We start from the raw sequence: 22665 nt of genomic DNA on the forward strand, positions 1-22665 counted from the left end.
TTGTGTGAACTGATAAAATGGCATTTACAGTTTAAAAAAATGAACAAATGATCTTGCACAGGATGTGATTTCACATCACATACAATGGATATCTATGGTGTGCATTTTTTTTTAGCTATTAAATAACCTGTGGGTATAATGAGGAAATCTGTGGACCGCCCCTAGCTTATCTCCACTTTTGTCTGTGCTCATGATGGGATTTGCAGAAGAAACTTATTCATACACAGGTTATTGTTACATGTGCATTTGTTGCCATTTTTATTGTGGGTCACTGGGGTTTCATTCATTGAAGCTGAAGCTTTTGTGGAGTGGTAATGGACTGATGGGGACTGATAGCAGAGTTAATACTTTATACTGGACAAATCTGTATGCATTGCAGGTTCAGATAAAAGATTGCTCCTTCTCTTAGGAACTTGCTCCTGCTGCCTTCTTTCTCACCAGCAGAGGTCCAGCTAACACACCAATTTCAAAACTGGAACAAGGGTGTATCTTGCTGTCAGTGTGTCAACACCAAGCTTTAAAAAGGTTATGCTGTGAGTTCATCAGATGTAATTTCCCTACCATACCTGAACAGTGGGACTGATATGACTGGATTAGAAACTGGAAGTTGAGAAACACTCATTGAATGAATCAGTAATGACTGGAGAGGAGCCATCAGCAGATGGCTGTACCACATCACAAGAACTGAGGGCTTTGTGTTATGCTGAGCCTGCTTCATCAGGGTGTGCAAGCAGCTCATTGAAGACAATATGATTTTTATATGCCTACAACCAAGTGTGCTAAACAATAGTTGTGTTCACCCCTGGTCAATCAATAGTCTCAAATTCTCAGAGACAATTAGCAGTCAAATATCTTGGGTTTTTTATAAAACACACCTTAAGAAAACAGTTGTTAGCCTTTACAGCAGTGACAGTGAGGAATGAGCTATGCTGAATAGGAGGATGTTATTACATTCTGTTAAATTTTACATTAAAATACATTGGAGAAATGAAAGGCACAAAAGAATAAAAGGTGTGCTCTAGATTAAAAAAAAAAAAGCTGGTGTGCAAGATCATAAAGCTTACTGTAAAAGTTGTTCACCACAAAGTGTTTTGAAGACAAAAATAGGAAAGTTTTTCTGATGCATTTCACCATTATTTCCTAAATGCTTTTGTTAAATCTTCTTAGAAAATAACAGAAGTGGTTAAGTAATGCTAAAAGAACATTTTGGGTGATTACCCAGCTGACATTCCCTTGCCCTTTAATCAGCTCTCTGCACTTTGAAAAGCAGTTTAAGAAAGTGGTGAGTTATCAGCAGGAAAATTTCTTACACTTTTGGTGTGTGGACCTTTGACTTACTGCACAGATTTTAAAATCTATAGAAGTCTTTCCTACAGACTGCAGGTTGCTTATGCTTCATTTAACTTAAATACAGCTGTTTAACCCTGGATCTGAACTTGTAACCCAGCTTTTATGATGGCCTTTGGAGAAACAATGCCAGTGGCAATAAAGACTATGTGAGCTTACCTGAGAAAAAGTGACTTGGGCTAACCTGGCACTCAGGCTGATGTGCACAAAAGCCAGTTCTTGTAGCATCACTGACTGCAAGCTGTCACTTTGCTGTAGTTCCAGTGCCCTCATGCCACGGGGTGTTTGTGTGAAGAGAAGGGCAGACACACAGAAATGCAGGGAAGCTCATTAGCAGCACACACAGCACTGCACTGGCTGTCACCCTCAGGTGCACTCTGTCCACTCTGAACTCTCACACTGTCACCTGGGCATCTTTATCCATACAAGGATATATATTTGCTTTGTTCCTACAGGCAGATGTGAATGTTTCCCTAAGAATGGTGACTGGATTTGGAAAACAATAACAAAGGTTTCTACAATTTTTACAACAGCTGATGTCAATATAACAGAATCATTACAAGTGTGATACTAGTTTTGATTTTTCAGAGTATTTTTATTACTGTTTCAATTGTACAATTTCCACATTAGAGAACAATACATAGCATACAGTACATAACTTGCATGGTTCCCAGGTTTTGAAGTCATGTTCCAAGCTTCAGGCTGCAAAAGAGAGTTCACCATGCCTAAAATGAAAGCAGGCACATACACACAGTTCTACATTGCTGCAGCATCAGCACAATCTTGTGTGGCAAATGCAACATTATGAGCACCACCTGTCATTAGGAGACTGCATGTACCAAAGGGTTGATGACATGGATCCTTAACATTCTGCCCCTGTAGCATTTTTTCATGTCAAAGTGACATCACTAGGAAAACACATTAAGCAGTATACTCATTGGTTTTAAAAGTTAGTGAAAGGGTACAGCTAGTGAAACACCTCACAAAATGAAATTACAAATTTGATATACATTTTGCATAGTTAAAATTATGTCTGGGTAACCTTGGTTACTGGTTTTTTACATTTTATTCTTCTGGCCTTTGTGCTTTTGCTTTGAGCTGAACAGTTATTCAAAATGCTCCCTCATTCAGTGCCCCCCAGTCATTTCAGACACCTTTCCATTTCTTTGGCTACTTTCTTTTCCTTAACATCTTTTAACCTTTGTATTCCTCCTACAGCAATATGCTGTGCCAGACATCCACTCCCTTACCTTTGGCTACTTGTGTTTCTTTTCTTCAGCTTTTCCCTCCTCTTCAGTCACTTCCTCTTTCTTCTGTTACTCTTCTCAACATCTCTGAGCTCTTTCTCATCTTCAGCCTTTCTGACTATCTCTTGATAGAGGGACAATGCCACAGGTTTCTCCTTGTTGCATTCAGTTGCTGTTGCTATTTGCAATACCACTTCTAAATCCTTCAAAAGCATTCACCTCTAAGTGCCTCATGCTTTCCATAATTACACATAGAAAGTTTTTAATGTTTTTTTTACAGTGAATAGAAGATGAAAATCCAACTCACTGCTTTGAATTGGAGTTAGAAAGAAGAAAGCTAACAGAGGGAAACAGAATGAATTATAATCCCAATGTAATAGTGCATATTCCCTCTCTTGAACTTGTGGTTGGTTGGGTTTTTTCCCTTTTAGCATAGAGTTAAACTTTTTCACAGTGTGTCAACGTATTGTCATTGTAATTTTATGCTACAGTAAACTTAAGCTTGATCACATTTGCTTCTTAATCTGTTCATATGATTTGTTATAAATTCCAACTGTTCTTTGCTAAATTCTTTTTAACTAGTCCCTAGCATCAGGAAAATATCAGCCTCCTACCTGTTGACACCAGAACAGGGGAGGGACAAATCCCATGCATTTTCTGTAGTGCAGAGGCTGCTGAGATAAGCACACTTTCAAAATATTCCAGGGCAGCCTGGATCTCTGATTATTTGCAGCACGAGCAGCTCTGCAAGTTTTGCACACCTATTGTGTGCAAAATGAAAGCTGCTCTTCCTTCACAGTCTCTTGGACTTTTAAGTCAAAAGCAAGTTGCTTATAAATTGATTGTCTCCAACTTACTTTTTGCTAGTAATTGTAACTTTTATCTCTGATTCTGTTATAGATTTGGACTTGTTTGGTTTTGTTGGTGGCTTTTTTTTCCCTGTTGTTTGTTTACTCTATAAGTCCGATGCAACAAGCCCAAATTTTCAGCAGCACAGGGAGCCAAGCCAGGCTTTGCTCATTTGCCCCAGCCCTGGCCCTGGCAACAGGCAGGAACATTACTACAACAGAGCTCCTGTTGTCACACAGCTCTGCTCAAGCAGTTTCCATTCAGGTTTCAAGTCTGCACAAGCTAATCACTCACATACATTAAGAACCACTTTGAGTATTTAAATGTATTTGTTTAGTATGGCTTCAGGCTTATTTTTCTGTTAGTTAAACATTTAAAAGGAAAATTCTTCATTAAAAAGCACTATAGATTTTGAGATAAGCTAGTGCCTGTGAAAAGTGCTAGGTTAGTAACTTTGGAAAGTGCAGTCCTCCAGATAGCCAAAAACATAAGAGCAACAGTGCAGGCCCCTCTGACGTGCCTGCAGCAGGGAGGTGCCAGCCCAGGGAACAGGGGGAAGGGTGATTAGCCCCTAATTTGATTCCCTGCTGGGACAGCACAGGGACACGGTTCTGAGCACCTGTCAGTCACAGCATCACTGCCAGCACCCAGACTGACACACAGCACAGCTGCCAGCTCCAACAGCTCTGTTTCTGCCTCTTACCAACACAGAACCATCATCCTTGAGGTAGACAAACACACTTCTGAGATATTCCAACACACTTTTCCTGCACTCTTCAGTATCAAATATTTCAAGTAAAAATACCTATTTTCAAGCACTGGAACCAGTGATTTCACTTTTGCCCACAGCATTATCCCTACTGTATCATGTCTGGAATGAGCTCTTTTGTATTACATTTGATGCTCTACATTTTCAAAGCACATCCAAAAATCAGCTACATAAGGATTACATTAAACCCTAAAACTGAATCATAGTATATGATTGTATATAGTGTGTACATATATATATATATATATATGTATATATTATATCTCTATAGTTTTATGGCCAACTTATAAGCCCCTGAGAACAGAGTTTATGCAGAAACACTGGCACCAATAACACTAGAAGACGCAGCTTTATTTAGGTATAATTAGCATAGAAAGCACCTGGACTTATTTATATTTTCTATTTATAATAGATTAACTCTTTGGATATTTTCATAGCTATATTAAGAATACATTTGTTAATCTTAATATCTGTTGTGGAAAGATTATATTTACATACAAATACACAAAGACTTCATGTGAAAGAGCAAGAAGGAAGAAAAGAAAGTGCCTGCTCTTGTGCCCTTCTTTATATACATGGGTAGTGCCTTTAAATCAATTCATATAAGTGTGGGTCCCAGCTGTGAATGAAAGTTACAGGTTCTGTTTCATAATGCTTTATGTATCTACGATTTTGACTGAGTATTTAAACTGTTTTTACAAATACATCCTACAGTAACTGTGTCTATGGGCTCAGGCATCCAGCCCAGAGAGAAACACAAAGTCAGTCCCTCCCTGCATTGGTAGAAATCTCCCACCTGGGGCACATGTTCAGAATTAACTATTTTTACAACTCTGTACTGAAACACACCTGTCCACCCAGCACAGGGGATGATCCCTCAAGGTCCAAGGAGGATCCCTCAAGCATTCTAGTCTGGCTGGGACCCACCACAAACCCTTTTACTCCTTCCCTGTTGTAAGGCTTGGACAAGTCATTCAAGTTAAGACAGTAACAGCTTGCTTAAAACTGCAAAAGGAGCCCAAACCAAAATAGATTCCAACTGTGGTTTTGTATCTACCTACAGCTGTCACTGTCCATAAAAAGTGACTTCAGTTCAAGATACCAACATTACATCACCTGTGAAAGTGTAACTGTCCATTTTTCAGAGTACAGGAGCTTCTTATATTGGCTACATTCTTCACTAAAGTCTCCTAATACAATCTTTGTTTGCAACAAACTTTGAAAGACAACTAAACATGTTTGCAATACTTCAACAGGAAAATGGAATTCTTTCCAGACTGAAAGAATATGAATTTTAATAAGTCAATAATGACAACATTTTTGTAGGTAAGAAGTACAAATTTGTGTATATTACCTCTGAGAATTTTACACTGCTACCTACAGGGAATTTTTCATTGTCTTCATTTTGATGTGCTTTACCAGTTGAATAGTACATTTTGACCAAGAGTCATAAAGTATATTTGACTGCTGCCTCCTGACTGTACAGATGCAAAGAACACCTTGAAAGGGAAAAAAAAAGAAGAAAAAAAAAGATGCGACTGTCAGTTTATATTTATGAAAATATTTTTACTCATATAAGAAAGGTGATAGAATGCCACAGTCCCAAATACAAGGATACACATATATCACAATTGAATTTTAATCCCCTGAGAAACTTTTTAAAGTGAAACTGTATATGTGGTACAACTGCATTTTTAAAAATGTATTTCTCTCCCTATTTGAAAATTCATAGGAGAACATTTAAAAATAATTATCTAAGGTTTTAGGATTTCAGTTTTCTAAATATGACAGTGGGACTAAACAGATTTCAGAGAACATTTACCAAAATTGCTATATGCAAGAAATCATACCTCATTATCCATACCCTGGTGTCTGCAATTAGGAGTGTTGGGGTTTTTTACCCCATGATGACTGCTCTAACTCATATAATTTCAGTAGTTCAGGAGAGGCAGTCCTGTAGCTGGGAATTTTTGGGGCTCACTCACTAACCCTCCCCACTACACCTGTGGTGCTGTGCAGTTCACAATGCCTGCATTTGTCTTCACTGATAGCAGTGAAGGCTGGGTGGAATAGAGAGCTCTAACAGCTGGGGGTGGGAATGTGTGCAGCATCCCTAATGAATATCCATAATGGGTGCTTTGTGGGACCAGTGACTACACTGGCTTTGAAGAGGGAAGTTATACCAAGGTAGGAAATAACCAGTAACAAAGTTACCAGAATTAACTGGTGTATCATAGTCAGCTGTTAGTCATTTTTGCTAAGTCACCACACACTAGTCATCTCTGTACCTTGTCATTTCTTTCACATAGAAATTTTAGCTTCTGTGCTTTCTTGTGCATAAATACTCCTTCCAGATTTCCTGTTTCCACAGAGCGTAGTTCAATTGCTTTTTCTCCCCAGCCCATGACCTGATTGGACTGAAGGAGGTAAGCTAGAAGACAAAAAAAAAAAAAAAAAAAAAAAAAAAAAAAAGAGGTACTGTTTAACAGCTGAAAGACTGATTCTTGCCTCATTTATGTTAATTATGGATCTGATTAAGTTTGCATAAAAAAGCCTTAGGAATAGTAACTAAATTTCAGTTTGTCCTCTTAGACTTATTTTGAACTCTAGACATAAATCTTAACTACTACTGTATATCTTAAACTCACAAAAGCTTGGAGGAAAACTCTGAAGGGCATCTTGCTTAACCACCGTCCCTCCCCCAAAGTGGGGCCAAAATAGACAAAGTTACTCAGGACCTTGTACAGATATGATTGGGTGGATATTTCACAACCTTTCCAAGACCCTGCTGCAATGCATCACTACTTTCAAGGCTGAACATTTCTTCCTAATATCTTGGTGCAACTTGTGCCCATCTTTGCCTCTCATCCTTTAACTGTTCATATTCAAGAAAAGTCTTGACTGTCTTCTCTGTACCCACTGTACTCTGTTCCTAGTAGGAAGCAGAGTTTGTATTTACTATGGACTTCAGCTTAGTCTGAAACCTGAATACTTCAGAATCTGAGACCATGGCATGATTAATTTGTTGTCTTCCCATGCCTGGTTATATGCAATATTTCCAAAACCAAAAGAATATATTCTAGCACTGTGGAAGCTTAGTACAATACTCCCATTAAATCTGGCAATAAGAAACTGGAATAGTGATGAAGGAGTTAAGACCACCGATTTCAAATTAGGCACAGTTTCAGTGAAAGACCTCTGACTGGTACTTGTATGGGCTTCCAAGGTAAAATCACATTAGTTATGCTCTATTGGTAGTCAATGCTCAGAAATTGTTCTTCTTGCTCAACAATCAACTGTTACTGTATTAGTCTGAGAATTCTGTTGCTCTGAAATGATGTAGAGGGAATGTGTGCACTGGACTGGCTTTTAGCTTCCTTTGACAGTGTATATCTGCCCTACATTATAGTGTGAGCAAGGTCTGCTTCTTAAAACCTTCCATGTTGATTTAGGTTTTTATCTAAAAATTGAACTTTCAGTGCAGACTGATACTGGAAACAACAGCCTGCAATCCTGCTTGAGAAGGACAGCAGAAAATAAAGGCAATATGCCCACATGACTTTATATACTTCTAGCAGGGTTGATTTAACATTAACTTGGAATCCTTGCTTTATAATTGTTGTTAGAACAAATGTATAAAATCATACCTCCTCGGAAACACATATGGTTTGGTTACAGTGTTGTGATTTTAGTTTCCTCAGAGTCTATAAATTTCCCCTAAATCTGTTCAGAAGACTTTCAGTTATTCTTTGTGCACACTGAAGGCTTCCCTGCCACTAGTTCTGAGAGCAAGATAATTCTTTCCCAGTATTCCAGTCATGAGTAAAGAAGAAATGAACCTGTTTTAAAAGCAAAGCAGCAGTGAGTAACCAAGGGTGAGTGGCAAAAGAGGAGGAGTATTTTCTACAACTCAAAGCCATGAAATGAATATATTTTACAATCTTTTCTTTATGTTTCAGGTTGTACAACAGGGCACCATTGCTGTAGGCTGTGAAGAAAGTGTCATTAACACTTCTGAACAGTGCAGCAGCAGCAACATGAGCCCAGGGCAGCACCCATGCAGTCTACAGTGTTTGAAAAGTAAGCCCAGACCACACGTAAAGTGAAAAACATCAAAATGATACAAGACTCAAATTTTTGCTATTTTTTGTACCAACTGACATCACATTAACCTTTTCAAAGTTTGCTTTTGAACACAATAGAGACAGAGGCAGCCTGTGGTTCTGGGGGTGGGAAGTAAGGCAGGTGCATGTGTATAAACAGCATGAAACTGTTCTGTGGCTACTCTGTTTAGTATAGGTCATATAGGTCTAGCAACAAAGAACTAGTAAGTCTCCTGATCTTTTCCACTAGATGAAATCTACACTCCAGCTGCCACTATGCTGTGTCTGTATCTGTGCCTTTGGCAGATTTTAATTTGATAGCTTCCTTGCAGCTCCCAGGAACCACTTCATTAGTGTCTGCTGCAACCTCTAGGTCATGTGCTGGGCCACTTCTGCTGTGTTCTGAAGAGATCTGACCTCCAGGCAGTATTCAAAAAGGAACTGAATAAACCAGATACACCAAGTTCAGCCCTGATGCTTTGCTGTCTGCCCAATATACCCAGAACTTGGCAACTGACAATGGCAGGTTTAAGTACAAGCAGCAAAAAATTTCAGTTTTGTAGCAGAATCAAAAAATTCTTTCCCAAATTTCTTCTGTGAAACAGCATGCAAACAAAATGGCCTCATTACACCATTTGCACAGTTGTCCAGTAATAATGACTTATCTATACATGGAGATTAATGTGAAGGATAGCAGGTTATCAATTCAGAGGTCAGTACTGAGTCATGATAGTCCTCCCATGTGGGAGCTCTTAGAGGTGTTTCATTTGAGATGAACTGAGAGCAGATACTCAAAGTTGTCTTATTTTGGAACAATAGCTCCTATACCACGAGCACCTTGGGAACAGTTACTTTGAGTCCACTTTCCACTGCAGCTTTAGATAAAAATATGCTATGCTTACAGCTGGTATGTTGTAGAGCATTGAGGCAGTAATTTAACCACCTTTTGGTTACACTGTCTGTTTCTCTACAGAATAGGCTTCTAAAATGTACAGAGAAAAGGAAATAAAGACTTTTACTAATTCCTCTGGGAATATCCAGATTTGTGTCAACCCTTCATGGCTACATACTATAAATAATTCATTACTCACACAAACAGGCAAGAGTGCTCCCAAATCTTATTAACCTGATGTTTCTTAATACTTTTTTGAAACCTGTTTCATAGAAAATATTACAGCTATATTTATATTTAGCCCTACATATGTGTACATTTTTCAGATTAAACATAGAATACTTCTACAGTTTTTTAATTTCCCATGGGATTTGAGCTTCCTCTCTCTGATTTCTTATTAACAGATTGGTCACAGAGGTCCCAATTTCAGACTATGAGTAAGATATATTTAGATTCTCTGCCCTAAATCCATCGATTATAGTACAAACTTTTTATTTTTTTCTATCAAAATACTCTTACCAACTACAAACATTTCTTTCAAAATACTTGTTTAAAGAAATCAAGAAATGAGAAAAAGATGACTAGAGAGCACCCTGAGGGTAACACACAAGACCCTTTTGTCTCTGCAGCAGGGAGTGAAAATTGAGATATGCTCATACAGACTTCAGGAGGTTTGAAATGGGCATAGAGATTCCAGGAAAACAGGATTTTTTAAGAAACTGTTAAGTTGTCCCTAAGCTGGGCCATTCAAATAACAGTTATTCACACTTCTCTTACAATGTTTTTGTCTGCAGCCAAGGATATCAAAGGATTAAGAAAATTAATAGGAGTTAGGGGTAAAATTATTAAAATAACAGTTAACAGAGGCCTTATCTGAAGTTTGAGTTGTTGTTTATAGGTTAGGTTAATTTTTAGTGGAAATATAATTTCAATCAGAAGTCAGATTTGATTTGTACCACATCCCAAAGATGGGCTTTCCCTAAAACTACTCAGGTAGAAGTGAAAGGAAAAAGGTGAACATCCTTGATTTTTCACTGTGCTATCCAGTTTCCTCCAAGCTAATAACAGGCTTCTGTGCAGTCTAATTGTCTTGGGCTTGTTTTGTTGGAATGTTTGTTTTAAAGTAAAGGACAGGAGTGAGACAGAAATTAGCAAGTAATAAACTCAAAAATCTGCCTATGTTGTGCTTCATTTTCCCCACTGTTAGCCTGAAGCCCTATGGGAAAGGTGAAACAAACAGCTGTCCTGGCTGCAGTACAAGCAGAATCTCCTCCTATACAGCCAACTGCAAGCATGGGGAGATTAAGAATCTATCACAAATACCCTGGGCTGGCAGCCCTGTGAATTTAAAGTGCTAAAATGAAGGGGCCATTTGACAGCAGTTACAGATCTCTTCAGTAACTGACCCCTCAGTAGCTGTGAATTTCTACATAAAACGCTGTGAGCTATGAACAACCAAAACACTTCTTCCCCTCTGTAATTCACATCATTCTCCCTGTGGAAACTGGTGGTAAGCTGCATCCTCAGTGAAGTCTGTCTGTATAGTCAACGTGTGATGCAATAAACAGTGTGACAAGAATACAGACTGTGTCCAAATGGGAAGCCCCTATTGCAATCATTGGCTGTGTTAACACAAACACCCATAAATCTGTTTACTCTTTCACACATCTGCTTTGCTCAGAAGCTGCTTTATGTGCCATACAACCATTTTCACAGAGATACAAACCTCATAAAGAAGTCAGGCTTCATGCAGCAGCATCTTATATTTAATAGAGAGCTATTTTTCATACATACCTACAGATGCTGGCATTTCTCCCCACTGTAGAACAGTCTCCTTTGTGAAATGCCCATATATATCAATGTAGATGCCTTCATCTTCATAGGTGAGCAGGAGCTCCATGCCACTGGTGTTTGGGAGGATGATAATGGCATGGGGGCGGATCGTCCCCTGGATCTGGAATCGGATTTTACTGAGATTTATATCAGAACACAGACTGCAATTTCAGTGATGACATCGATCTAACTAGCTTGGCAGAGCAATAAAAAGAACTAGCTCATGGCTCATGGAAAGTGAAAGAAATGCCTGTTCTCAGAGACTGTATAGTTTTCTAGTAAGCCTCTGAAACAGACTTTCTCTCCTTCTCCCCCCTTTGAATATGATAGCAGGTTTGCAAATAAATCAATGTTCAATAGTTCACACTAAATTTACCAGTGTTAATTGGTTTCAAGAAGCCATGGAGCCATTGAGACACAATAATATTTACTTAGTCCCTCACAAAATACTTGCATTATAAAAATAGGAGAAAGGTGAAATAAATTTGAATTCACAACTTTTTCAGAAGATGAAGGACAGAAACTTCCACATTCCAGGAGATCAGTGCTTTCACTTTCCATGATATTTCCCTTTCCCCACTCACAAGTCAAAAACCTGCAAATTTAATTGTATTTATCTTGCTGTAAAAAGTTCCCTGGACCTTTTCACTCTGTCTTTCCTTCCCAGATCCTTCACTACAAATAGCTGCCCATTTGATGGCTGCTGGGCACACCTCTGCATGCCACAGGAACAGTGCATTTCACTCACACGAATCTCTCCCAGAAGCCAACATATCCCAAGTAAAAAAAAACAAAACCAAAGGTGAAGTATACAACCATGAAGGTGGCGTTTTATGAAAGCATTTTGGAAAGAAAAAGAGGACAGCCTTAAAAAAACAGTAACAAAGCACTTCCTTGTTTAAAGCGCTACTCAAAACAGGACGTTACATAGTAAATCAAACCACCACAATTAATATTTTTATAGGAAGCATATGACTGGAGCTTTACATCATTCTCACAAGCCAGCCACACACAGGTCTTTTTTTTTTTTTCCCCTCAAGCACAGACATTTATGCACACTGTAAGGGCACAACGAACAGTAAAAGAAGCACTGAAGCTGTACTTGCCCAGCTGAATACACTCAGGCCACCCACTTGACTCCGTGCCTCCGCAAGAACTATCCGTAACACTAGAACGGGGATCCAGAGCCGCAGAGCAATTTTAATGCGCCGCCTCGGGACCCGCATGAGCGACCGCAGCAGGTAAGAGATGCAGAAAGAGCTGGGCAACCAGGAAAAGAGGCTACCAGAAAGCAAGAGTATCTCAAGTCAGCCTGTTACAGTCTGGGCTATTGCCACCACAAAGCTCCTGGAGGTAAGTATCTGGTTCTAGCTCTTTTGAAATAATAGAGTATCAAAAAAGATAGAGCTGCTGTAGCTGCTGATTTATTTCAGGTCTAAGACTCTGAAAGCGAAATATATTTTTAGTCCGTGCTAACTTGTGGCTGAAGAGCTCACACAAATGCAGTCAGTCTCAGGTGCCCCACATACTCAGGGCAGTCACCTGGGAAATTTGTCTCATCAGGTACCTAATTGTATTTGCAGCCAGTTGAAAAAGTAAAGCCTCTAAGAAAGTTCACTTTTTTCTTTGCCTTTCTTCTCTTGGGCAATTATGCTAATGATCCTTTTGACAAGTCACTGCTCACCTTGCTCAGCAACCCACTTCCAGAAAGGCACGTGGGTACCACGCTTCAATTTATGAACTGATGGGAATTCATCATAGTTGACTAGTTAACAAAGGTACTGCCAGATTAAATAAATCCTCTAACAAGACAAATACTAAGTACCTTAAAAAACCAACACAGAAATAAACAGTACAAGCCTTTAGCAGGTGATTCAACAGAACAGCTAGAAGTCATTTTTCAATTAAGAGCAGCCTATAAATCTAACAGCCAATGTTACACACTGTGTCCATCAGGAACACAGGTCTGACAGAACGTGGAGGCTGTGGCTTGCAGGGGCAGCAGAGCGATCAAGTGGCTTAGACAGGAGGAGTGGGGTTTTCATTTGGGTTGAAAACAAGGGGCTGAGAGTGGAGAAAAGTTAAAAATAGATGGATTCACAGCACAGGCTGCAACATGCAGATTTAGGATGAGATTTCTTCAGACCTCCCAAGCATAACTTTGGGACACATGGTCTGGGGATGCAAAGAGGCCATGGCACCCCCAGCCCTTGTGGAGCACTGTTGACTTCAGGGAGGGTTCAAGTGTGCACAGAAGTTTCTCTGCAGGGCCTCCCATCAGATTGGAGCCAATCTGGAACCTGCCAGTTTGCTGAACCTAAGCCCCCAAGATTCTCTGGCTTTTGGGACTCACAGCTTTGAAAAGAATAGTTAAAAAATAGGCAAACAAACAGAAGTCCAAAAATATTAACACCATAGCATAGACTTCATATTGGACAGCCCCATGCCAGCCATTAACTTCTGCAGGGCAATTTGCTCTTATCTGAGCTGAAGCAGGAATTTAGTGCTCTCCATCACCTCAAACAGAAACACAATGCAAGATGTACACATACCCCTGTAATCAACATCTTCATGCTAACTTACTGACAATCTAATGAGAAAGTCCCAAGGAAAATGTAAAACTTCTGAATTTACAGAGTGGTTTCATGGGCAACTGAATGGCAAGAAGATCAGCAAATTTATTTAGTCTGAAGTTGGTTTCTGCTGTCTGCACAGTGGCAGATTGTAAAAGTCACCTAAATTCATGTAGATATTATTGTGTCTTTGACTGTTTACGTCCTAAATTTCCAGGATAAATCAAATAAAAATAGTACTGTCCATACAATAGGCTTTCTGACATCAAACCACTAAAATTGATATTCTAAATGTGATAAAAGCATTTAAACAGGACTTCAGTATTATAAAACTATGTGAAAAGTGGTTTGCATTAGCTGCCACTAACCATTCTTTTGAAAAATAGCACAACTCTTAACCTGATCATCATCAATACACAGCCCAAAGAACAAAGGCATTAATGGAGGTTTTTGGATTCTCTTACGTGTGTTGGAAGGTACAAGTCATACACAGATCCAGAGTCCACATCAATGGCATGAAATCCCACTACTGAGCCATATATGACCTTTAGTCTTTGCCCATTTTCAACAGTCAGGTCAACTGACAGTGGTTTGTGATGAAGTGAGGTAAAGGACTGGAAAAAAGAAAAATGCAGTATGTAGCACAATAAAACTGTTGGTTTGCAGAACTACATTTAGGATCCTAAGAATTCTCAAAACACAGAAGTTAGCTATTTTGGTAAAATAGTAGGTTACATTTAAGGAGTTAAGTATCCATCATCCACTGAGTTGCATGGACAGTTGGATAATTCATTTGTGGATTGAAAAAGAAATCAAGATTCTAGAAATGGACTAGGCAAAAAGTAGGCTGACTACCACTGTGTTTAATTTCATCCCCTTTTGAGGGAAATCAACATCAACTTTGTCAATTCAAATGCACATTTTGGCACAGCACCTGCTGAGTTTGGCTGGGGTAGAGAGAAACAAGTTATTCACATCTAACACTCATGACTGTGACAGTTTCATGTTTGCCATCTCCAGAGTACATCAAAGGCACTACATTTTCTTTAAAAGAATACTCAGTTTATCTTTAGCTAGAATAAATGTTATACAAAACAACAAAAACAAAAGCAGAGCACAGATGAGAGACAGTGAGAGACAGTGACACATCTGAACCAAAGTGATGTTTCACTTACCTTAAAAGCCATGAATTTGTGATAAGGCTTTGGAGCCCAAGCATAAACCTCCACTGAGTTTTTCAAAGCGATTACAAGGAATTTGATTCTCTCATATCTTACTGTAATACAAGAAGAACAATTCCTTAGGTACCAGACAGATGCTTAAATCAAAGACCATCTCATCACATGAAATAATTTCAATGGATGACTTGTAGCAGTAGACATTATCCAGCATGGGAGACTAATGCATTCTGGACATCAATGTTTAATATCACCAGTGACAATACCTTGACTGGAAACCTACCATTCATTTATTTTCAGTAAAGCCAAATGACTGTTACCAACATTTATATATTCCTTTTCATATAGTGATGAAAAAAAAAGTCTCACTATTCAGAGAAAAAGGTCTTGACCCTACAGCCAAACCAACCTCTTGATTTTTTAAGTATGAACACATTCCACCACTACTGGTTATGAATAAGCTACTGTTGGAGGACTGGTGGTTGTTGGCTGAACAATTTTGTCAGACTTGGCAGGATAAATTTTCATGTCACTGCTCATCTGTGGATTAAATACCCAGGTGCTGTGTGGGTGAAGGACTCCCATCTTTCTGAGATGAGTAAGCATTTAAGAGATGAGCAATTTCTCCAAGACAATTAAGGTCATGCTGGGCCCATTGAGAATAAATGAAGAATCATGCATTGAAAATTAAGATTTCTTTGTGCATTGTGTTTTCACAATGGAAAACAGGATTCTATCTCACATAGGCAGAGAACAAGAAAACTCAGCAAACTCTACAAACATGCAGAACAGTAATTTCTTTCTTTTCTACCTGGAAAAATAGCTGTACAACCAAAGGTCAAGATACAAGAAGATTCTCCAAGAGAAAAACAGCAGCAGCTGTGCTGTCAAAAACGCAGGAGTGGCTTGTCATATGTAAACACAGAAGCTCCAACCAAATGTTTGCCTAATTTTAGGATAAGTATTTTGTCGTTGTGTTTTTTAAAAATGCACCAAACCCAAGGATGAGCAACTGAAGCGGAATATGTGGGTGCTTAGCTGTAATCACAGTTAAAGTAACAACACACATCTGTTTCATATTCTTCCTTGAGTTTAACCCCTGCCACTTCTAAAGCCAAAAAGCAAAACTGTCAAGCAAGGTATTAATGAGAAGCAGCCACCTCACATTTCCTGCACTCCTCTGTATCATGGCTTTGACTTCGAAGAAAGTGCCACTTTCACACCATCCTTCACCAAAGCAAAACGTACCATATATCCACCCCCACAGTTAAATGACAGAAATTATCACAATCCTCACATTAACCTTGAAGAAAGCTGCCTGAGAGCCCAAGAAAAGTGAGATGGTACCATTTTCAGGGTGTTTAAACAAAGGTATATTTGGGTCTTTCATGAGAGAAAGGGATGAGCTGATCTACGTAAGGTCACCCTACAAATATGATTCACTAGGACTTGAACTAGGTCCAACTTCTTAGCAGTTACTTAGGGCCAAGAGGGAAGCTGAGAAGGTGGAAAACATCAGTTCAATTAAAACCTTAAGTAACTACAGATAAATGGAACCACTGACTGAGCACAGACCGTGGCTGGCACTCCCTCCTTCCAGCCATTACAGGGAACAGCCATAACATCATCTGGTAACTGCTGCAAGAAGGGATGATGCTGAAATGATAGGGAGCAAGGCACCTGCCATGTACAACAGGGAGTTTTGAAAGAACTCATGAGATATTCACCCAATACAATCCTGAAACAAAGCTGAAAAAAGCTGCTGTCACAAGATGCCAAAGGAGGATGATTATGCATCTCTCTGAGGAAAAACCAGGAAATCCTTACCAACTTTGTAGTGCACACAGCCTTCCAGGTCTCCCACGGACACCCAGCCTTGCCGCTTCTCCACCTCGGGATCGTTGCGCAAAATTTTATTTCTCAACCATGACAAGTAATACACCCTCAACTTATTCTTCTTCCCTGGGATTTACAAGAGGAGACAGAACACTTTAACTCCCTGAAGTAGAAACTCTCCCCCACTTACAAAAAGCTAGAGTTTTGTGATCTTGAGTACAGCGGGTCCTTGTGCCTTGCCAAGGTGAAAGAACATAGCAAGGGCATGAAAGGAGTGATGGGGACACACAGGGGGAACTGGCACAGGAGCAATTCTATGGCACTGGGCACATGTGCACTTCCCTTGTGACTCAAACTTCATGCAAGATTTTCACAGCTGACTAAAATTCCTCCCTCGGGCCAAAGAACAGGTTTCTATAGACACAGGTGTTATCAGAAACCATTACACCAACTGTTTATCCTGGAACACAGGCGTGTCCTGCAATGGCCACTTTGAATAAGCTATTGATGTAGTTCCAATTAACTGTCAACCTTCTTTCAAAGCAGCTATTTTTCTTCCGGATGCCTTTGCACTTGAGAATTATTTTGTCATCCTTCATCTCAATCACTCTTTTTGTTGTATTAATTCATAAGCAGCCTATGGTCAACAGCACCCTGGGACCACAGATTACTCTGAAGAGAAGGACTATGTCATGCCCCAGCAACAACTGGACCTGGCAGTATGGGACAAACATCTGTTGGCACTGCCCAACATGATCAGTCTGGTCTGGAGATGAGCTGCTACTCCTTGTTGGACCCACACCTCTGACCTCGGTATGTATTGTGCATCTCTTGAGGCCACTCTCCGCCATGGGGAATAAGGCCAGAGTCCAAACTGTTTCCTGGCAGAGACTGAAAACCTCCACTTAATGTTATTAATGCTTTCACAATACAGATCCCTCTCATGTTACTGCTCATACCTCTTGCTGAACACAGGACGAGGTTATATCATGATAATGTTAATAGAACTGCACTTAGATACATGTTCACCCATCACAGAAAGCAGAAAAGTTACAAACTACAGCTTGCAGAGAATCAGCTCATTTTAGGAATACGAAACACTCTGTACTTCCCACAAACCATTTTAAACATTAACCAGGCAATGAATTGTCCCAAAGCCACTCTGGAATGGGAGTGTAAATGTTAAAAATTCAGCAGTTTTCCTATTAAGAAGAATAACTGTCCTGTGATTTCCTGAAAGAGGAAATTCCTCAACCTAGTTTATAACCTAATTCTTCTTTTTAATTGCCTCCAACCCCAACGTGGGTCAGATACTTTTAGCCACTGAACCAACCTGATATAGTAATTAGCACATTGAGTCCTTCCAGAACATCCATTTGCTGGAACCGTCTCCTCGTAATCAGCGTATAAACTCTTCCTTGCCCACTTCTGTCCAGCAGCCACAATCCATTCTCAGTTCCCACCAATAAATTTACCCCTGTCGATACATGAAAAAAATACTGCATAAATCACCTAATGATTCAGAGGTCACTGAGTGTTCATTGTTTTGAGAACCAATTTTTATTTAATCTCACTTAATGGAACCTGATAATTTCTCTGTTGCTCTGTGGATTACTTCCCAGAAGAAAAAAGATCTCACTATTAGAATTTTTACTCAGAAGAACAGCTGCATACCTATGGAACTTGAAGGATTAGTAGCTCTGCTGAAGTCAATGATGATTTAAATAAAAAGGAAAATAGTCTGTGAACCTGAACTTCTCAGGTGACCTTGGAAAGTACCTGTGACCAATGCAAAAATCCCAGTCCAGCACCATTACAGTAGTGACTCAGGAGACCCAACTAAGAGCTCCAAGGTGCTCTTCAGCCTCAATGCACATTTAATTACACACCTTACCACACAGCTCTATTCTAAATTTAAAATTTTGGATTCCTACAAACCCACATTATGCAAAATCTGTGAAGCTATAAACTGGAAATCTACATTTGCTTTGGATAAGATTCCATCTACTTCATTTACTTGCCATTCCAGGCTCAGAAAGCGAGGAGAAAAAGGCTGGGTGAGTCCTATAGAATACATCCGTTCTTTTGAAGCAGAAAGATAGTTAAAACAACTCAAGAGTTTGGGTAATGTATGACTGGGACAAGGTCTACAGCTGCTGAGAGTGACCTGACTGCTGTGTCTTGGTTTTCCACCATGTGAAGCTGACCCTGTAAAAAGCATGTAAGTTAAAACAATGGTTCAGTGATGTTCCATAATAACAGAATAAGCAGTGACAGCAGCAACTAAGCAAGACAAGCCTTTGGAAAGACCTGACCTGCTTTGGATCTTTGGAATACCTAACACATGTGACAGCAAAAGGCTTCATGTTTGGATTATTTCCCCTGGGTCAGGGATTATTTCCCCTGGGTCAGGGCTCTGTGATCAGCTGTACCCGTGTGCAGCTCAGATGAGTCTCATGAGCCACAAAAGCTGCTGAAACATTTGCAACTTTTGGCTTTCCCAAGAGCATGGTTTCAGCTTGGTGCTTGATCAAAACCTTTTCTCATTCTGATGCACATAGTCCTTTGCAGCTGTATTTCATGTGTTTGCCATCTCATCCCTGGGAAGGCAGGGCCATGGAAGTGACACAGGTATCAGCTCAGGGATCCACTCCAGCGCTCTCTGCCGGGAGAGCAGCAATACAACTGTGAAATCTGCCTAGCAGACACTGCCAGCCACTCCTGCTGTGCCTTCCCTCCACACACCTGCCCAAGGACTCCAGCTTACCCCACAGAGCAGCACACAGGACCTCAGAGTTGAATTTCTTCTTGTATTTACGGATTTCTGGGCTGTCACTTTGTGGGCGGATATTGGTTGGATTGACATTGACAACGGAGCCCTTCCTTGCATTTTCCCTCCTGACAGGCTCGGGTTTGGCACTAGATGCTGGAATGAAAGACACACATAGTTGTGGAAAATGTGAGTGTTTGGTTACAGCTTATATCTGAACCACCTTGTTCATGGTAGAACAAAAGAAACCCCAGAGGGGTGAGAGAACACCCTGAGAGCTTTGTATAGCAAAAGAAAAAAAAATCTGGAAAATTCCTCAGGCATTCCTGAGAAAGCATGGTGGTAGCACAGCAGCAGAGCACAGCAAACCACATCTGAAAGAAGGGCTGAAGCAGTAAATGAAAATTCACAGTAATGTGAAGTTCCAGTTTCAGAAGACTACTCAGAGTTTTCATTTCTAAGCAATAAGCCCTTGCCAAAAAAAAAACCAACCAAAAAAAACCCCCAAAAAACCAACCAAAAAAACCCACTAAAAAACCAAGAAACAACCCAGGAGGAACATTTTAATGCAAAGGCAAAGCATACTCACGAGAACTGCAGGAAGGTCCTACTGGGCTGGTGGGAGGGGTGATTGGCAGCAGTCTCGGATCTATGAATGATGTGAAGGATGTTGTGGAGGATGTGCTGCTCTTGGCAGGTGGGCTTTCAGCACAGGGGCTCTGCAATGAGAAACAGGATCTGCCTCAGGTGGGCAGTGCTCAGGGCACACACCCTGTAGTGCTCTGACAGAGCTGTTACCTGCCTCAAGTGACCCCTCTCCCCCCATGCTCACAGCAGTGTCAGAGCCCTCTGGGGCTGCCCTGTGCTCCCTCATGTGATGCTTGGGTGGGAGAAAGCCAGGGACAATGAGCAGAGGCACACCAGAATGCTGCCATGGCAAGGAGCAGAAGGTGTGAGTCCTCTAGCTTGTGCAAAAGGGGAGAAAAAACAAAGCAAGGAAAGAAAGAGAGCAGGGAAGGAGATGGGGGGACATAAGTGGAACAATGAAATTTGTCAGGCAGCTCAAGATTTCTTATTTTCCTCCCAGATAAAACTTTTAAAAGAAAGAAGAGATGTAGTGAAAAAACTCATTGTAAAAAGAGACAGGATAGAGGAACTCAAAAAGGCTGGAGCTCAATCCAGGCAATCTGTAATTTATCTCTTACCTTAGTCAGAGGTTTGTTCTGAGGTTCCTGGCAAGTCAGTGGCACTTGTGGTGGGTTCACAGAGGAGTCTGTAATTTGGCTTTGCTGAAGGAGATCTGGCAGGAGATAGTTCTGGTTGTTTATGCTCCAAAGGCCTTCTTGAGTGTTTGGAATTTGTTTCCCTAAAATCTGATCCTGCATGAGAACATACAGATAAACACCACATTTAGTTTATTTCCAATGCACTCTGCAACTCCTCTTAATTAGGATGATAAATAATGAGCACATGGAGAGGAGTGCTCTCCCTTGATGCATCATTTAAAGACAAACCCTACGGCAAGATTAAAACCAAAAATTAAATACCAAAGTGTATGGCAAACATCTGAGATGACAAATCTGGGGTTTACTCCTGAAGAACTCCACAAATATTCTTCATCTACATTACCTCAAGCACAGAAAAAGAAGGAACTTCAGCCTCAGAGATACCAAGTCAAATGATTTGCTAACGAGTTTCAGACCTGACCTTGGCATACTGCAGACAGCAGAAGGCACTTCTTGGTTCCAGACCTGCATTTAGTTTGAAGCCCTTCACCATTAATTTTATTGCTACTTTCCATTTACTGAATTAGGAAACCTTACTCCAGAAAGAGGACATTTAGTAGGACCCAGCATCAGCATTTGCAGTATAGTGACATTTGGTTCTGCAGACCTCCTTACAGCATCCCATGGAAATACTTGTGAACTTTGTGAGGTACCACACAAACTCTTTCCCTGACAGCACACTATGGAGTCAGAGGTGGGTTTCTGGGAATACATTTTATGTTTTAATTTAGATGTAAAAACTGAAACCAAAATATGCAAGTCAGTACTTGAGATTGGGGAACCAAGCCAGTATGGGGCTTTTTAGTTCAGTTTTCAGTCACATTCAACTGAACAAAACCAAACCAAATCCCCATTTGAATCACTTGGGCAGTTTGGTACACCCTAACCACTTCAAAGCTGCTCAGGCTGATGGGACAAGGAAAGCAATGCTGGAGATGATGTGGAGACTCATGGTGGCTGTAGCTGGTGGGTGAAAAAGGGTTCAGGGGAAGGGATGGGAAGGCTCCACGAGAAGGGGGGAAAAGACTAGAAGGCAGAGGAGAAATTTATGAGGTGTCAGCCATCTGCCTGTTCTCCCTCCTACACTCTTTCCTCCAAACCCACCAAAACACATAACTTCAACTCTTTATCATCCTCCCTCATCCTCAGGGTGGGCCTCAAAGACCCCAATGCTCTCCCTTCCCTCAAGCAGCCTGGATATCAGGGGAAAGTGGAAACACTGGACTGGTTTTGCCACAAGAGAAATACTGGTTTATGCCCCATTTATATTTCTTTCACCAAAGCAGAGTCTTTTCTCCTTGAGGATGGTGGGACAAAAGTCAAGTGGAACTCCCTCCCCAGGCAGGAGGGTCACCACTCTGGTCTGAAGTTTAGAGACACCAGAGGTAAAGACAACTCCTTTTTCTTTCTACCCTGCCACAGCTCTGGAGAAAACACCAGTTTCACAGTGATTTATTTTCCCTATCTGTGAAGTGAGAATACACTCAGTAGTATCTAAAAAGGACCCTGACATCAAGTACAAGTCTTATTACTGTAATTTTTTTCTTGTTTTCAACCACAAAGAACATTGTTCTGCTTTGTCTCTCTTCATCTTTTCTGCGCTGATATTTATCACAGGGGAAAATCCACATGACTGGAAGCCTCCACTAGAAACTACAGCTGGAAGGAACCACAACATGACATATGAGAACACAAGAATTTTTGCTAAGCCAGTAGGGAGAGATAAAGTGGTTTTCCCCTGTTCTGGTAATATTTTAAGCAGTAGGAGGTAGTTCACTTTAAACTGGAATAAAAAAAAGTCAAGATTTTTTAAAAGAAGCAACAATGCACACCAACAATAATAACAGTGCTTTTTGTCCAGTGCCTTCAAAAAATATCTTGACATCAGAAACTACTACAGGTCAATAAGAAGGACAAATAAAGAACTGCAATTCTGTACCTAAATGTAAGGATTTCTACAGGAAGCACAAAACCTGAAACTA

The 22665-nt window shown here is 40.3% G+C and overlaps 1 protein-coding gene across 3 annotated transcripts in view; it reads right to left on the minus strand.

Moving 5' to 3' along the window:
- Positions 1-1921: 1921 nt before the first annotated feature.
- The window catches only part of NRK (Nik related kinase), an 88492-nt gene continuing 67748 nt past the window's right edge, over positions 1922-22665 (minus strand). For 2 of the 3 annotated variants that reach the window (XM_071442345.1, XM_071442344.1), the window contains exons 22-31: positions 20603-20776; positions 19987-20116; positions 19395-19553; positions 17961-18104; positions 16619-16753; positions 14789-14889; positions 14078-14227; positions 11002-11161; positions 6501-6643; positions 1922-5711 (exon numbers count right to left, since the gene is read on the minus strand). In XM_071442345.1, coding sequence (XP_071298446.1) covers positions 5628-5711; positions 6501-6643; positions 11002-11161; positions 14078-14227; positions 14789-14889; positions 16619-16753; positions 17961-18104; positions 19395-19553; positions 19987-20116; positions 20603-20776 — 1380 coding nt within the window. In that variant the 3' untranslated portion in view covers positions 1922-5627. Of the gene's footprint in view, positions 5712-6500; positions 6644-11001; positions 11162-12146; positions 12322-14077; positions 14228-14788; positions 14890-16618; positions 16754-17960; positions 18105-19394; positions 19554-19986; positions 20117-20602; positions 20777-22665 lie in introns of those variants that run through there. The other variant, XR_011681555.1, reaches the window with a different exon arrangement.

Source organism: Agelaius tricolor, unplaced genomic scaffold (genome assembly GCF_023055355.1).
Source record: "Agelaius tricolor isolate 1412-34295 unplaced genomic scaffold, bAgeTri1.0.p SCAF_17, whole genome shotgun sequence".
Lineage (NCBI taxonomy): Eukaryota > Metazoa > Chordata > Aves > Passeriformes > Icteridae > Agelaius > Agelaius tricolor.